This window comes from Doryrhamphus excisus, linkage group LG2 (genome assembly GCF_037039965.1).
Source record: "Doryrhamphus excisus strain RoL-2023G ecotype Guam linkage group LG2, RoL_Dexc_Guam_v1.1, whole genome shotgun sequence".
Taxonomy (NCBI): Eukaryota; Metazoa; Chordata; class Actinopteri; order Syngnathiformes; family Syngnathidae; genus Doryrhamphus; species Doryrhamphus excisus.
The window spans coordinates 1,078,067-1,096,821 of NC_136358.1; the positions used below are offsets into that span (position 1 = coordinate 1,078,067).

General features: G+C 39.6%; 1 protein-coding gene across 1 annotated transcript; it reads left to right on the forward strand.

Moving 5' to 3' along the window:
- The first annotated feature begins 632 nt into the window (after nucleotides 1–632).
- Nucleotides 633–14,795, forward strand: dera (deoxyribose-phosphate aldolase (putative)). Its single transcript, XM_058066594.2, has 9 exons — nucleotides 633–780; nucleotides 1,520–1,617; nucleotides 1,733–1,880; nucleotides 2,576–2,671; nucleotides 2,751–2,885; nucleotides 2,972–3,100; nucleotides 6,438–6,550; nucleotides 7,835–7,984; nucleotides 8,081–14,795. Exons 1-9 carry the CDS (start codon nucleotides 750–752, stop codon nucleotides 8,135–8,137), a joined length of 957 nt encoding a protein of 318 aa, XP_057922577.2. The 5' UTR covers nucleotides 633–749; the 3' UTR covers nucleotides 8,138–14,795.
- Nucleotides 14,796–18,755: the final 3,960 nt, after the last annotated feature.

Genomic DNA, 18,755 nt, shown 5'->3' on the forward strand with positions numbered 1-18,755 from the left:
AGCCATAAAGAAAAAAAGGTGAGTATATATGTTAAAAATGTAACCCATTACATCCGAGTTTTATTATTACCGTTATTAAATTAGCAGTGAAAACGTTCACTTTCCAAACCATCTGTGAGACGTGGTCATGCCATACTCTACTACCATCTAGTGGCCATATTTGTGCATTGTAGTCAAACAGTGTCCTGTCATTGGCTGTTTAAATTGGCGCACTTCCGTACTTAAGTACTTCCGTACTTAAACCTGTGAGGGCGTAAAGTGTGTAAACAGTGAAAAGTACGGCAAAATACAGTACTCGGGAACACAGAAAGATTACAAACATTTCTTTCAATGTCTCAATTTGCGTACTTCCTTACATATATTTAGCCTTTGAGTGCATAAAATACTGTACGGTAACACTGAGAATCACGGTCAGTACCCGGATTTTGCACTCACAACGTCCCAAATGGTAAGGAACACTTACCATCCTTAAATAGTGTGTGAAATCAAACAGTTTACGATCATTTAAAACATAACACAACATATCACACCGTCCAATTAGGTGTTATTTGCAAACAATTTACCTCGACGCTTACCGGAAGTCGAAGCTGACTGAACAGGAAATCCGATCTCATGCGTTTTACTTTGAAGGACCTCCACATCCTGTACACACCGAAACCCAGGAAGCGGTGACAGATCCAGTCGGTGTGGGTCGGCTGCTGTAAAAACAAAGAATATTTTCACTCAAAACACATTTAATCTCTTTTATTATGTCCGCAAGAAACCCCGGCACCACGCTCGGTAAGTGTTAGCATGCTAAAGCTCAACTAAACTTGCATGAATTCATGTCACGTGTCGCCATATGTATTTAGCAAAAATGCGGTACAATTAATTTAGGTAATATATGTGTTACTTTGCAATCTTGTTTGTTTTCTAATGTGTGTTGTCGAACTGTATCTTCTCAAGGTCGCCATCTGACGTTCTACCTGCTTAATCAGTAACATTTTAGAGGTAGTTGACCTTTTAAACACAGGAATTAAACCACGTGACCCAGTCCAGAATGCATCACATCACTGTATATTCTTCAAGGATATTGTTGTTTGTTGAAATTAATGCAAAGTGAGAGCAAAGTTTGGTAGAAAGCATGGCGACACCCGTGACCATGGAATTAAAAAGGCATGACAGCAACTGTACTCAGCTGACAACAATGCACACAAATGGAATACCTTCCTTCTAGTCTCCTTTTAGTTGACCTAACTTTACTTCACTTTAAATTATAAATAAAAAAAACAACCTATGAGTGACATAAAATGCATTCATTGAGTATTTGCTGTTATTATTATTACTTTTTTCCACTTTAAGGAGTCAGTCTGCCTGAAATATTATGATTGTTGATATTCCTTAGCTCTGAGGTGGGCCAATATTTGGCAGCAACATTTCATTTTTTTTCAGAAAAAAACAAGAACACACTTGAGGTAAAAAAAAAAAAAAGAGACCTCTGTGTGACCTCTTTCTCTTCCTGATTGCATATGTGCATCAGACCTGGAGTGGATCTCCAAAGTGAGAGTGAACACACAAGCTGTGCTAAGGAGAGCCCAGCACATCCAAGGACAGAAGATACCAAAGAAGCAGTGGCAGGTACAACTACCTTTGCAGGGTTTGTGAGTCGGAGTTTGCATTATTACCGTAACACCTAATGTTTTCCTTCAAATTTGAACAACAAATCCAAATTTGTTTGGGTTTTTTTTTTCAGGCCGCCTGGTTGCTGAAGGCTGTCACGTGTATTGACCTGACGACTCTAGCAGGAGATGATACTCCATCCAACGTCCATCGGTTGTGCATGAAAGCCATCCAGCCTGTCCAGTATGACTTGCTGAAGAGGATGGATATGCATGATAAAGGTCTGCGGCTGTTTCACTGCATTTGAAGCCATTGATATCTTAAATAGAAAGAAAGGTTTGATGGTGCGCTGGAGCTATGAATCCAGCAGAGGGTGCTGTCTCACAACTCAATTCGCTCAACATTTTCCAGCAGGAAGATACTCTGACAAGATGTGATGTTGTGTAACAGTATACCGTATGCCTGTAATTCTTTCTTAAGGTGTAACACTGAATCAAATGTGTTTAATAACTTTGAGTGGCATATTACAGGCTTTAATGTAGTTTATATTTTTAGGGATTTTTCTGGTGTCGTAAAATATCGTTATAATTTAATGTATTAATGTTAATACATTTAAAAATTATATTATTATTCTCTATTTTTATTTATTTAGTAGTCTTTATTTTGAAAATGATTACATTTCTTTAAGCAATTTTAATTTAATTTAATTTTGAATAATAATTTTTTGCATATTGTATGTATTCCTCATGAAATGTTTTTTTAAAATATTTAATGTACTATTTATATTTAATTAAAACATTAGTTTAAAAAATACTTCAAAAATATAATTATTTGTTTCAATTGAGACTTTTGGGCCACCCAGTTTATTTTTATACCTTTTAACAGTTCGGTTTTGGCCCCACAGGGGGCGACACAGACCAGTTTAGATCACTCAGTGTGTCCTTCACTCCACTGTTGTTCATGTTGTGTCTCTTAGGCTTGACAACCGCTGCAGTGTGCGTGTATCCGTCACGTGTTGTGGACGCTGTCAAATCACTAAAAGCTGCGAACTCCAATCTGCCGGTGGCATCGGGTAAGAAAACCTAAGAACATTAAGATAAATGATGATGATGATGTGAAAAAGACTATTATAATAACATTTTCCCTTCCAGTGGCTACTGGTTTCCCGGCTGGTCAGACGCCACTGGAGACCCGCCTGCAGGAAGTCCGCATGGCCGTTGCAGACGGCGCAACCGAAATCGACATTGTCATCAACAGGACTCTGGCCCTAACGGGACAGTGGGAAGGTCGGGTGTGCTCACGCAAACGTACTTAAGAGCAAATACAGTGGATTTCTTTTGTCACAGAGTTGTGTATTTGTACCCATCCACAGCCATGTATGATGAGATCCGCCAGTTTCGAGAGGCCTGTGGCGACGCCCACATGAAGACCATCCTGGCGATCGGAGAGCTGGGCACCTTCACCAACGTCTACAAGGCCAGTCTGGTCTCCATGATGGCCGGTCAGTCGCACCAAAACCAAAACAGTCTGCTTTGACATATTTGCATATATTTTCATTCTGCACACACACCACGCCACATTAGGAAGGTTATTAAGCAATCTGGTTCACGGTTCACCTCCAGTTGTTTTCCATCGGAACTGTCCTCAAACTATCACCATAATTAGGGGTGTCCAAACCTTTTCCACCAAGGGCCACATACGGAAAAATGAAGGGATGCAAGGGCCGCTTTGATATTTTGTAAATGTAGGTGATCCAAGTAAAAAAAAACGTACTTATTAATAGTACGAACTTCAGTCTTTTTTCCCTTTTTTGCTGTTGTTTTTTTTTATAAAAAAAAGAAATGAAACTTTCTTCTCAAATAATCTTGGGAATTTTATTTTTACATTATTATGATTTTTTCCACATAATATTATGACTTTATATAAGTTTTTCCCAACCCAAATTTCCACAAAGTACACCTTTATTTTCTTTTGTTTGTTTTTCAGAATATTACGACTTAAAAAATATATATTTTTCTTTAATATTTCAAGTCCCTGCTAATAAAATTACATTATTTTTCCTCATAATACTACCAGTTTATATCGTAAAACCGGGATTTTTTCCTCTTAATATTTTAATGTAATCTCAGCTAAAATTAGAGCTGTTTTTATTTCATTTCTGCTGTCTTCTTGTAAATTTTCTTCCCGTAATTATGACTGCATCCTCATAGTATTTTGGCTAAACCTTTTCCGCAATCTAATTTTACTCATTTATTTTTATTTTTAAAATTTATTTTCTGATATTGTTGGTTTGTTTTGTTCATAACATTAAGACTTGACAAAACATGACATTATTTTACCTCATAATATTACAAAGTTATCATAAAATTATGATTTTTTTTCTCTAAATATTTTCACTTTATTCTTGTAAAATGACTGCTGATTATTCAGTTTTTGTTGCTGTTGTTGTTTTTTTTATTTTGTTCTTGTTAAATTCCTATTTGTACGACGTGTCACGGACCACACCTAGGACACCAAAGTCATAGGGGCAAGTGAGTTTGTGCCCCAACAGATCCAGAAAAAATGTTGGGCGGGAGGCGGCGTACACCCTGGACTGGTCACCAACCAATCACAGGGCACGTGTAGACAAACGACCTTTCACGACTTGCCAGTTAACCTACATGCATGTTTTTGGAATGTGGGAGGAAGTACCCGGAGGAAACCCATGCACGAAAAAACCTCGATCCTCCAGTTTTCCTCACTACGTAGCCAAGACGCTAACCGCTGCGGCCTGTTGCGTTTCCATATGCTGCTAAATAGACACACACGGGCTTTCAGCGCTTAACTGGCCGTCACATAATAAGCTGATTACCAACCAAATTGTCAGGGGCTCTGATAGAGATCGTTATTAAAATGCATTGCTTTTGTCGCCACTCTCACTTCTTAATCTCCTCTTGTTCCTATGAATTGCGGATGAGATTCCTGAAATTGAATGATAATTTCATCTATTAATCTCTGACGCGAGCTATTCCCCCCCACCCCCACACAAATGAATTGAGCTTCATTACCGCCACCCGTATTTAATAACCGTTATCCATTATCTGGTAATTAAGACACCCCATAACGAATCTTAAGGATTATGCCAGTTTGAGGCTAAAAAAAAAAAAGACCTGACTGGGAAAAATTCATAGCACATGTCTTTAATGAACTGGAAAATGTTCATCTTGTTCTGTTCCATAATGAACAGTCATTATACACCAGGGAGACAGGAGGGCTGATGTGAGGGGTTTGTGGGTAATCTATTAAAAGAACGGACTTTCATCTTCTATTTTTATCAGGAAAGCTGATAATTGGCCGTGAAGGAAAGAAGGAAAAATGAAGCTTTTTATTGATGAGCGTACAGCTGTCCTCTTGTTAGCCATCAGCAGCAACATCTGTTCTGGTCTAAGCAGGCCTGAGAGTCCACTGTCCATCTATATATAGGCTCTATGTCCACCTATATATAGGCTCTAGAGCACCCAATCGGGAATAGAACTGTGTGCTGACGAGCGGAAGACTTAAGGTCACACATCGAAAGTGCACTTCCATTCATGGTAGAAATTATTTCCGTATCGGTTTTTGGCCCTTTGTGATTTATTTATACAGATTTAAATTCTATCATGCTAATTCATGTTGAGGACACAATCGAATCGTTGAGAGCGACGAGATGCAAAGGGCTGCGATGCAGCGTCAATGTAATAAATAAACATGCCTCAAAACTGCTGCAACAGCCATCATTTGGGCGTCCGACCATCAGCAGGAAACTACACTCTGAGAGACGTTTTGTTATGAGAAGCAACTTTTGTGTCATTTAAAGGAGACCTATGCTCATTTGTATTGATTTTGTACACACAATAACCAGCACAGAAAGCTTTCTAGTACTTCCAGAAACTGCACCTATTCAGCTGTATTTCTTTGGATTTCATGTTTCCCGTTCCCATGGCCCGCCTCCAGTCACACCCACTCAGCTGTGGTTGGTCACAGGACTTCCGGTCCCCAGGACTTGTGAACCCAACTTTATAGGAGTTCATAAACTGTATAGGAGTTGATAATAAACAGTGATTTATCTTTTTAAAATGTCGGCTTTTAACATACAACCATATGGGTTGGATCCCGAATCCAATCTGGAAGTAGAGACTGGACAGTCCCAAGTTTTTATATAAATCAGGCTACTTCAAGATATCTCTCAATGGTAAGTAGCTTTAGCATTTTAGCATTTCGACATCATCGGTAACGTATGATATTTTTTGCGGGACTACCAGTTTTTAAAGAACTTGTGTGGAGCCACCGATTGGTGTTGGAAATGGCAGTTAGCAACTTACACAAAGTAAACACAGTTAGCACACTGATACATTGCTACTTACTGCTTGATCTTCTGACTCGTCCACACGAACAAGTAGCGTTGGAAAAGCGTCAGGCTTCAGCAACTTTGTCGGCTCGTCCAACTGCATACCGGCCCATGTTCACAAAACTGTCGATTGTGAAATGCCGCTGACAGATTAAAATCTGTTTCTTCCAGCTACGCCCATATAAGGAAGTCCGCCCCTCTGTGACATCACAAAGCGGTAGTTATACCACGCCTTCTGAAACCGAGCATTTTGAGCCATCCCAAACTTCTTTCAGGGCTCACTTCCAAATACCCAAACCTCATTATCTGAAACTTTGGCATCGTTTAACGTGAGAATACAACATTCTAACAACATTTATAGGTCAGAAAAAGGGAAAAATGGAAAGCCTTGATTGCCAAAGTTAAAATCCATAACTTTCATCATCATGCCCCTGATAAATGTACGTAAACTTCTTATGTTCATTTCTTCCAGGCTCCGACTTCATCAAGACATCCACAGGAAAGGAATCGGTCAATGCTACCTACCCCGTCGCCATAGTGATGGTGAGGGCCATACGTGACTACTTCCTGTGTACGGGCCACAAGGTAAGTCTCACTCCTAATATTTAGTCTCTTTATGATGAACGATTCAATACACATATTATTATTATTATTATTATGATGTATTCCATAACAGTGGTTTATTTGGTCTTATAAAATAGAATGGAATGGCCTTTATTGTCATTATACAAAATGTACAACAAGATTGGAAAGCTTCTCCTTTCAGTGCAATAGTCAAGTTAAAAAGTATACAAAAAGTAGAGTAAAAAAAGACAGTTGAACAAGATATATCCAAGATATATCCAAGATATATCCAAGATATATCCAAGATATATCCAAGATATACACATAATATTGCACAGGAGCAGACATATTGCAGATATATTCATTTTAGTGCAATGATGAATGGGTCTTAGTGCAAATAATGACAAATATTGACAGTAATATTGTTTAGCGCAGGGGTGGGCAAACTACGGCCCGGGGGCCACATCCGGCCCGCCAAGTGTTTGAATACGGCCCGCCCAATCTTTCCAAAGTATTTCATTTAAAGTCAACATACAAGCTGGCATCATGGCCTGAGCCAACCTTTTGATGGTTTTATCAATTTCGTTTTTTGACATGGTATGTTGTTTACAAAGTGCTCCTGAAAAAAGGGACACAAGCACATAATAATAATAATATAATAATTATTATTATTATTAGATTATTAGATTATTATAATTAATATTAGAACTATTATGATTATTATAATTATTATATTATTGCTAATTATTATATTAATTAGATATAATATTATTGTTATATTTGCATATTTTACATAATAATAATATAATAATTAAAATGACTAATAATAGTAATTATTATCATATTTTATTATTTTTAAAATATTTAAATATAAATATAAAATAATAAATAATAATAGCAGATTGCATGACAATTTTACAGATACAATAACACCAGGTGGACTGTTACGTGTAAAATATATAGTCTGCCCCCCCCCCTGTAAATTTTGTCATATCAATGCGGCCCGCGAGTCAAAAAGTTTGCCCACCCCTGGTTTAGCGTCATTATTTGGGTCAGTAAACATAAAAAAAAAATCTTGTTTTTGCTAATCATATTTATTCATTGTACTTTTCTTAAAATGAATGTTAAAATCTCCTCTTGTATTGAAGAGTGACTTCAGTGCTTCAGTGCCACAGGGTCACTAGCACTCTTTACTACTGCTCAAACTGATGATAAAACCTTACTTTTGGATATTTAGACTAATAATGGTTGAGATTAATCGCTCCAAGTTAGTTAATCAGCAGGCCTTCGTATGCGTTTCCTCAGGTGGGCTTCAAGCCTGCGGGGGGCATCCGAACAGCGAAGGAGTCCTTGGTGTGGCTTATGCTAATGAAGGAGGAGCTGGGCAATGATTGGCTATCTCCTCACCTCTTCCGCTTGGGAGCCAGCAGTCTGCTGGCTGATATCGAGAGACAGGTGGGAACGCAGCTCGGACTTTCTCATGTCGCCAAAATATTAGACACGGTTCACGATGTCATGCTAATAATTATGAACGTGCTGTCGTTGGGCCAGATTTATCATCATGTGACCGGACAGTATGCGGCCTACTACGAGCTTCCGATGGCTTGAAGCTCTGGAGATGTTCCAAAAGACCCATCAGGAAGTCAAGCCTCAGTCCCCTTCAAGTAGCACACTTCACAAAAAAACAGTACTTTTTAACCTTAAAGCTCCTCGGATGGGGGTCTTAGTACAATGAGCTAACATGAAGCAGCACCAGGACCTCGAACGCAACCTGCTCCACGATGCTGGTTGACTTCCATGGTGATTCCCACCAAACTGTTAACTGTATAGTCAATTTATCTAAAATAACATTCCTAATAGCGGCACGGCGGACGAGTGGTTAGCGCGCAGACCTCACAGCTAGGAGACCAGGGTTCAATTCCACCCTCGGCCATCTCTGTGTGGAGTTTGCATGTTCTCCCCGTGCATGCGTGGGTTTTCTCCGGGTACTCCGGTTTCCTCCCACATTCCAAAAACATGCTAGGTTAATTAGCGACTCCAAATTGTCCATAGGTATGAATGTGAGTGTGAATGGTTGTTTGTCTATATGTGCCCTGTGATTGGTTGGCCACCAGTCCAGGGTGTACCCCGCCTCTTGCCCGAAGACAATTGGGATAGGCTCCAGCACCCCATGCGACCCTCGTGAGGATAAGCGGTAGAAAATGAATGAATGAGTTCTCCTTTTTTGTGTGGAAGTGGTAACTTCTTGGCTTCTTATTTTGTCTTTCCCCACCCTCCGCCATCTCTGTGTGGAGTTTGCATGTTCTCCCCGTGCATGCGTGGCTTTTCTCCGGGTACTCCGGTTTCCTCCCACATTCCAAAAACATGCTAGGTTAATTAGCCACTCCAAATTGTCCATAGGTATGAATGTGAGTGTGAATGGTTGTTTGTCTATATGTGCCCTGTGATTGGCTGGCCACCAGTCCAGGGTGTACCCCGCCTCTCGCCCCAATCAATGAATGAATGGACATTCCTAATATAGAGTTAAGTGAAAATAAAATACAAGTGAAGTCAAGGTGCTAAGCTTCTTTAGCTGTTGTCATGCTGGTTTACTTCTCTACATAATATTTAAAACAGAAACATAAAACTGCTTAAATGTAGGAATACACAGTATTAGATAGTATGTTGATCATTTGTTTGGATTGACACCAAATTGTAGTTGACTTTTTTTAAACATTCGATATCGATAAAGTCAAAACTGTTCATGCAGGATACGTCCGTTTATGACCAGTTCTGGTCTTCCATGGTCACGTTCAGCCAGTCTGGAGATGACGTCAGGTTTTTTAAACGGGTTTGACAAGAGCGAGATCTCCGAGATGTCCGTACAAGCAAAGGAGGCCAGTATTGTGCCGAAGTATGAACATAATCATCATTGTCATAATCTGTCAAATAAGAGATACTGTACACAATACAGTAAGATCTGGACATAAGTCACACAACCGGTGGGGGATCAAATACTTTTCCGATCGCATCCTTTCGTTTCAAACTTTCCTGCACATTTCTCCGGGTGCTCGTCAGTCTTCCGACATTCCCCCCAGCGATGTGCGCTGAATCCGATATGGAGGCTACGTCTTCTTAATTTCATTAGCAGGACGCTGAGCCAACTGAGAGGATTCACGAGGGGTTAAGTGAGTTTAAAAGATCTGATTGAACAGCTCACAAAATTGAGGAATCATTTGAAGACAAAAACTTTCTTCTCCCTTTTCTTTTTTAATTAAGCTATCACAAGGCTTGACCTTGACTGAAAGTGAGTATAAATGAGCGAATTAATTATGGAGGGGGGGGGGTGATGGGAGCTTTTTGTGAGAGAAATGCAGGATTTGATGGAAAAACACAAGGGAACCGTTTGAATGCTGCAGGAGGAGGGAAAGGGCTGGGAATGAGGCCATGCTGCATTAAGGGATGGTGGGTCGTTTGGCTTGATCGCAAAGGCGATGTGGAGATGTATTTTTTTAATAGGAAAAATCTATGCCTTTTGGAAAAAAAAATAAAATAAAAATAAAAGCTAACAGTATATGAATTTAATTATAACTGCTTATCCTTTTTTGTAACCAGATTTAATGATTAAAAAAATGAAAAACTTGGCAGTTCATTTAAAACACCCCTCTTGTAATGAAATTAATCGTCAGGACTACATTTGGAAAAATATGAAAAACATAAATTATTAAAAATACAATTATAAAAATAAAAGGAAAAAAGGTATGTGTTATTTACTGTTGTCCCTTCCAAAAATGACTTAATAAATTATTGCTATCTGGGAGTTGACAATGACCTATTATTATTATTATTATTATTAATCCAAAAATATTGAAAGTTTTACAATGTATTCTGGTCACTAAGTGCCAGTAATTACGCAAAACATTACTGTAAATAATCATACTGCAAGTAGTCCACCATGGCACATCCGACATTAGTTCCCCTCCCATTCAATGTGGAAGTGGTAAATGTTTGTTTTTTTACTTTGTCCTTTTTCCCCTTGAAACCCTTTGCTAAATTCGGAATAAATATACTGGAGGCTAACTAGCTTGCTGGCTAGCATGCTGTGCTTAAAGCCGTGGTTGTGTAAACAAAGAATAATAGGAGTGTAAAGGATACTATAGGGGTGTTATTTCATGTCTACAGGACTCTACGACAAAAATATTCAATTTATTAATATTGAATCCTACTTTGCAAAAATTAATTTATCACAGTCGGGTATGGAACGAAATAACCGTGATAAACAAAGGTCGGCTGTGTGTATATATATATAATTTATATCTTAAATAAATGATGCAAACTTTTAAATTGTTTTTCCATCATTTTTTTTTACCTCTATAAAATAAATAAACAAAACCTCCAAACCTTTGTGTGAGGTGTGGACTCTCACAGCCATGATTGAGTGAGCCTCCACGGCCCAGCACTTGATGGATTAGTCCCACTTACATAAAGGCATGTAGATCATCTCAAATCTGAACCATTGGTCAGCACACTGCCACTTGATAAGAAGGAGGCGTGGTGGCTGGAACTTGCTTGATTGATTTCCTGGGCCATCTACTCAGATCCCTATCGCGCGCGCACACACACACACACACACACACAGTTTCACAGTCACATTGTTCCAGTTCATAGGTTCAATTTAATGGATTAGTTGACCCTTTCATTGTATTTCTTATACCAATACTATGGTACGTATACTTATCAAACAATAAATAGTGAAATATTCAAAAGTATGAATGAGTCTAAAGTGAACAAACTGTATCCTGAAACTAGTTGATAGATCTGGAAATAAACTGAAATTCTTCTTAAATGTAGGCCAAAAAACTGTCTTCCATTTGCCAAAGCCTATTAACTTCTCCTTAGTGATCATCGGCAGGTAGGGTCTATTCGGTCTATTCGGTCTCTTCGGTGTCTTCGGTGTCTTCGGCAGCATAAAATAATTAGGTAGCTAGCGCTCACTGGCTGGGCCAATACTGGAGTAAAGATCCAAGACGGTGGCTTCTCCAGCTTCTGACCATGTCTTTAGATTAGGAGTCATTTCATTGGTTCTCTAAATATAGACTGAATGATGAACTCATTCGATCCCAGCCATTAGTCCAAGCTATTTTACATGATTTGGACTGATCTGTCAATGTGTTCGAGATTAGACTTTCAGTCTTTGACCAGAAAAAAAAATGTTTTTACTGTTTCATCATCAGTAGAACATAGGTAAGTTTCAGGAAAATATCAGTTTCCGACTAAAACAGGGAGACAACACTTTATAACACAAATATTTTTGTGACACTAAAACTCAACTATACCGACATAAAGAACACAAAAAGGGTTGTATTTATTTACAAATATAACTATAACTATACGTGTATGCGTTAAAACACTCCGCCACGCTCTCTCACTTCCTCCTTCCTGTCATGTGTGTCTTTAACCATCCAGTTGATCCCCGCCAAGCTCTTATGAAACGCACTTCTGCAACCTTTTAATGGCTTAAAATTGCTCTGAAGTGAAATGCACAAGTGTGGAGTTACATCATCACCTAATATATTAAATACTGAAAAAAATAAAATATAAATACTCGGGCGTACTGTCAGTGGGAACAGACCAATTCTGTAAATCCGATATGTCGCTGATGTACTGTACCCTAACCTTATTCTAATTTGCTTTGTCATCTATAACATAAGGTTAATATGTCTTATTCAGCTAGCTTAGCGTATATTGACCATCTTTAATATGTAGCATTTTTCTCGTACTGGAAAAAGTTTGGACACGTGTTTGATAAAAGCTCTGTGTTCTTTTCCATTGTGCTGGTGGTGTTTGCGTTGCACCCGCCCCCACCCATTCACGGGGTTCAGCACGGTTTGGATGAACACCCGGCAGCGCGGCAGCGATCAAGTCCCTGACACCTGACAAATTGTCTTGCTCAGATTGATTGTCTTCCCGTTGTTTAATTCATCAGTGTGTTTCTTTGGCCCTCAGCGGCGGTGAAAAACGACACTTTCCGAGGCGCCGGCACCCCACACGTAGTTTATGATGAAGAAAAAATGGCCAAAGCGGGGGAGACGGTGTCAGTAATGGCCCCGCTATCCATTATGAATCGCACTTTGGATTTGTCATGCTGTTTGCTGCCGCTGAGGAATGAATGTACAGTATATGTTTTTTTTCCTCTACTGCTATTTGACTTCACAGTAATCACCTCTAAAGTGTAGTAGCTCCGTAATATTTACATGTACATGTGTTAGAAATCAATCAATCAGTAATAAATATAATAATAATAATAATAATAAAACGGCAAATAATAAAAACTTAAGAAACCACATATAGTTGGTGGGTAGACAAATGATTTTTTTCAGATTAAAATGAACAAAGCATTATTATTATTAAAACACAACTATAGTCACATTTATACTCTTTATTTACAACATATTGCGCAACTGCAGGGTCTTGAGACACATGCTAACTCGCAAACTAGAGAGCTAGCGAGCTAAACGGTAGCCTTCAAGTTATTTCCTTTAAACTTAAATAGCCAAAAAACTTACCACTTCCACACGGATAGGGAGGATAACTATTAACAGTTATTTAACCTTTAACATGAACATTAATCAAACGTGCCGCGCTAACATTAAACTTTTATATCAAGGCGGGGGCTTCAAACTAGTGTCCTGCGGACCACATTTGGCCCGCGGGCCGCGTGTTTGAGACCCCTGTTGTAGTCTGTTCTTTTTGTTTGTACGTCCTTTTCATTTAATGAAACTTGTGTTGCGTTAATGAAACATCCTTCCCTGCATGTCGCAAATTGAAAAAATGTTGCAAAAAATACGCAAATTGCAAATACTTTCATATAGACTGCAGTTATTTTTGATTGTCAGGTTAAAATCAAAATGTATTATATGTTTATTGAATTGAAGAGCCAGGCTTGCAGTCTTTCACATACGCTAATGTCTTATTTTGTACTTTAGAAAATGATAAATGTATTATTATAAAAATGTGCAACCTTGACGATTGAAAGCTTGGCCAAAACTTTGCACTTTGGAGCTCAGACATATTCAGTGATTTGAGTAATGTTAATGCTGTTTGGACACATTTTTCCAAGAAATGCACCGCCTGCAGTACAAGTATAAATCAGGGCTTACCTTAAGTAAGTGTTATTATAGTATTTTGCAAGAAAGCATTAATAATTGCAAAGCTGGTCAGAGTTGCAACTGCGTTTTTGCAGCTTATGTTATTTTTTGTTTGCGGCGTGTTAGTTCTCTGTTTGCATATTTCATATATTTCTACTTGAACACATTCACGGTATTTGTACCCCGCCAGCGTTCCAAACGTCTGAGCGTTGCATGTTTAATACCGACGAACGGTACCTTCACCGGCGTTACGACTTACGTCTAAAACTCCCACTGCAACTTCGCTCGGTGTGAGCAAGAGAAGAAGATTTTAAAAAGGCAAAAGGAGGGAAATGAAAGGAAAATCAATGAGGGCGGATTTTCGTTTGAGCGGGCCAGTGTGAAAAACACAGCCGAGCGTTTCACATGCCGCCGAGCCCGACGCTGACCTCCATATGGTGTTGCAGATCAATGGACAGGACGGAGGCCACCGGGGTATTGATTGATTAATCAAAGCTAATATTCTTTTGATCAGCAAGGCCGCCCTATTAACCGCTGTAGGCAAGTGAAGCAGCGTGTTTTATTTACTCGTTCGGTGTCCCGTGATGATGCCTGCTGCAGCCTTCAAACTAACGTAATGATCTCGCCGTGGATGGAACTGACGGAAAGGGTTTCTTTCTTCTCCAAGCTGATTAAACTAGTGATTTTTCTGATATTAATTAGGGTTGTATTCCATGTAGGGTTTTTTTTTTTTAGTGGCGGGTTTCTGTAACATGACATTTGGTTTTGTTTGTATCCTTAAGGTCATTTAGTGGAAACCATTTATGGGCATGCCCTTTGGACTGGCTGACTGGCTGATAAGACAATTTTTTTTTAGTGGCGGGTTTCTGTAACATGACATTTGGTTTTGTTTGTATCCTTAAGGTAATTTAGTGGAAACCATTTATGGGCATGCCCTTTGGACTGGCTGACTGGCTGATAAGACAAATTTTTTTTTAGTGGCGGGTTTCTGTAACATGACATTTGGTTTTGTTTGTATCCTTAAGGTAATTTTAGTGGAAACCATTTATGGGCATGCCCTTTGGACTGGCTGACTGGCTGATAAGACAATTTTTTTTAGTGGCGGGTTTCTGTAACATGACATTTGGTTTTGTTTGTATCCTTAAGGTAGTTTAGTGGAAACCATTTATGGGCATGCCCTTTGGACTGGCTGACTGGCTGATAAGACAATTTTTTTTGTGGCGGGTTTCTGTAACATGACATTTGGTTTTGTTTGTATCCTTAAGGTAATATAGTGGAAACCATTTATGGGCATGCCCTTTGGACTGGCTGACTGGCTGATAAGACAAATTTTCTTTTTTAGTGGCGGGTTTCTGTAACATGACATTTGGTTTTGTTTGTATCCTTAAGGTAATTTAGTGGAAACCATTTATGGGCATGCCCTTTGGACTGGCTGATAAGACACATTTTTTTTTTAGTGGCAGGTTTCTGTTTGGACTGGCTGACTGGCTGATAAGACAAATCAAAGAATAACCACCGCTTGCATGTTTACTTGGAACTATGGCCACAGAAGAAGAAGGAGTTAGAATTAGTTGCACCAACTGCCAAGGCTTCATCGACCTCCAAAAGCTTTGACTTTTGAATTGTTGACCAATTTTTTAGCCCCTGAAACTGATCTTTCTGAAATACTTATTATTTTTCAGTTTTGGTTAACCTTCCTGGGCTGCGTGGTGTTCAAGTGGTTTGCAAGCGGGCCTCACAGCTTGGATACCCGAGTTCGATTCCACCCTCGGCCATCTCTGTGTGGAGTTTGCATGTTCTCCCCGTGCATGCGTGGGTTTTCTCCGGTTATACTCCGGTTTCCTCCCACATTCCAAAAACATGCTAGGTTAATTAGCGACTCCAAATTGTCCATAGGTATGAATGTGAGTGTGAATGGTTGTTTGTCTATATGTGCCCTGTGATTGGCTGGCCACCAGTCCAGGGTGTACCCCGCCTCTTGCCCCAAGACAGCTGGGATAGGCTCCAGCACCCGCCGCGACCCTACCTTGCCTAAAGAGGTAAGCATCAGGCACAAGTGGTTGGAGTTTCTGATTCCCAGCCTGCGAGAGAAAAATATGCTCATCTGTCAACTCCTGCACACGGGGCCGTTTTGTGAACACGGGTGAAGCCAAACTGTTGCTGAGGTCCGACGCCTTTCCGGCGTTACTTGATTGTGTTGAAGAGTCAGAAGAGCAATCTGTGAGTAAGAATTGTAAGAAATGGGAGTGTGACCAATCACAGTGGAGGGGAGCTGGGGGTAACAGAGGTACAGAATCTGGAAGATCTAGAAAGCTTTCTGTGTGGGTTATTGTGTGTAGCTGAACTACAGGAGTCCACCAACTAACCGGAACTATGTTCCTCATCACTGAAAAATCCGACCAGTGGGGGGTAAGTCACTGTTGATGCACTACAACGTCATGTCAAAAAAAATCCAAACTATCCCTTTAAGCTGAATGTGGGATCAAAAATGACACTTTCATTTTTATTAAAGGGACAGAGATAATTGTAAAATATTTATCCTCTGATATGATTATCTTCTCGCAATTTTTCTCCAATTCGGCCAGGATGCCTTGAAAATAATCCACGGAATGGAAGGTCCCCAGACTCTCTTTAGAGTAAAAGTGGAAAGACGGTATACGGGTTCGCCAACGATATAAAACGTATCGGCATGAAGCTTTTTTACAACAGAGACAAAACTCTACCGGGCAAATAAATTTGAAGGTGAGAAAGCGAGACAAGCCCCTACTTTGCAAGCACAACTTGTTTCATTTTTAATGATCTCCTCAAGTACAGAGATTTCACGTCTTCCTCTTCTTCTTCTTCTTAAGGACCTCCTCCTCCTCCCACCTCGGTTTAAAACTTGACGGCGCTCTTGAAATCACTTCTTATAATTTCGAAGGTGAGCGCTCTGCTCCGTCATTCTCTCCTTTTGAAATGCCCCTCGTTCCCTCGCCGCCCTTGAGTTTCTTCAATGTCAGCGCTCACTTCAAAAGCGCTCCGAATGAGCTCTGAGGACTCCATTGAGATTTCCCATTGCAAACAATTATTCTGTCCGTGCTTCTTTGACAGAGATTCCTCTAGATTTATATTTCCAGGCCATGAGTCCAATTCCTGTGTCTCAGCGGCGCTTCTCAGAGGTTCTGCTATTGACCCAATCCTTCAGTTGAATGGAGATTATTCTCTATCGCAGGGGTCTCAAACTCAATTTACTTGGGGGCCACTGGAACTCGGATCTGGGTGAGACTGGGCCGCATCAGGTTTTCAAAAAAAACAAAACAACGCATTTATTAAAAACAGAAAAATATACAAACTTTTTCAGTGCTTTGGTTCCGATCTTCTACAATAAAAGCGCTGATAAAACATTCCACTGTTCTCAAATATCTTCATTTTTATTTTTCTGCACAAAATTTCTGCACAAAATAAAAATAAAGAAAACCAATCAATCAGTAATAAATAAATATAATAATAATAATAATAAAAACTTAAGAAAGCACATATAGTTGGTGTGTAGACAAATGATTTTTTTCAGATTAAAATGAACAAAGCATTATTAGAGCCCTGTAGACATGACAAAACACGACTATAGTCACATTTATACTCTTTTTATTTACAACATATTGCGCAACTGCAGGGTCTTGAGACACATGCTAACTCGCAAACTAGAGAGCTAGCGACCTAAACGGTAGCCTTCAAGTTATTTCCTTTAAACTTAAAAAAAAGCCAAAAATGTACCACTTCCACACGGATAGGGAGGATCATACCATACAGCATCCATATCAAACTTGCGCGGGCCGCACTAACATTAAACTTTCATATCAAAGCGGGGGCCTCAAACTAGTGTCCTGCGGATCACATTTGGCCCGCGGGCCGCGTGTTTGAGACCCCTGATCTATAGAGACGTCTACAAACTCATTTCGTCAGTGAGTGAGATTTGAAGAATAGATTTACTGGAAAAGTGGAAGCTGTAGAAATCTGACAGAAATTTACGAGGAAAATCCAAATGGACCACGTTGTGGTCCGGCGTGACGGGTTGACTTGTGTTTGAGACGTTCTTTTCTTTGTGTTCACACTGAGAACTGTCTGCCAACACCAGCCCAAGTTCACAACTACCAAAGAACTTGTAAACCTGGTCCAGCCCTCCTCGCTCGCTCCTTCTCTTACTCTGGAGGTCCTACAACCCCTCTGGCCTAGGCACCTGGCTTCTTTCATAGTCTGTGGCGATATCATTCAAAATAGATAAGACAACCTTGCATTGTCAAGCCTTCCTGAACCCCTGCAGTGGATCTCTGCGAAGAAACAAGCTGCCGACCACAAGTGGAACTTAAAAAGAAGCCTCGCTTGCAACACAGCAAACTTCCCTGCGGTAACCGCCCACGCTGAGGAGACACACACACACACACACACACACACACACACACACACACACACAAGCTACAGCCATGTCCTGGAGGGAAAATGATCATGAGTAAACATGGCTGAATAAATACAGGCTCCAACTTTTTCTTATTCATGCTGGAGGACTCAGGTGAAGTTTTCAAGCAGGAATTGGACTTTAGCGTTGTTTTGTTTCTGTATTAGGGAAACTAAATTCATTATTGTTCAACTTCAATTGTAAAAAAAAAAAAAAATGATTTTTAAAAATTGAATTTCTAATTGCCACTCTCCAAATCCCATTGACATCTACTCAAAATTCCCTTTTTGACCCCGAATAATTCCCAAATAAACGCTAATATCACCCTTAAGAAGCTGTGAGGAAGTTCGGCAACCCTTGAACACACCGTAGTAGCGTGCTGTGTCATTACACACGAAGGAAATGGACTTGGACACGCCCACAAATGACAGTGGAGCGCATCACACAACGCAATTCACTATTCTGCATGTCCAAAAAGGAGTAGGAAGAAGCAAAGTTTATTCAGTCCTACTCCTTATCCATTTCACATCAGACTTAATGATGGCAAAAAATTGATAATAGCTGATGAAATAGTTGATAGAGACGCAGTCTGATAAGTGAGTTTGTTTTTATTGTAATTGGTTTTATTATTTATACTTTTATTGCTTTGTTTCTTGTTTTTAATATT

Coding starts and splice junctions, on each gene's coding strand:
- dera (XM_058066594.2), top strand. CDS start 750: ATGTCCGCAAGAAACCCCGGCACCACGCTCG. Junction 1,881..2,575: donor GATGGATATGCATGATAAAG/GTCTGCGGCTGT, acceptor TGTGTCTCTTAG/GCTTGACAACCGCTGCAGTG. Junction 7,985..8,080: donor TGGCTGATATCGAGAGACAG/GTGGGAACGCAG, acceptor TCGTTGGGCCAG/ATTTATCATCATGTGACCGG.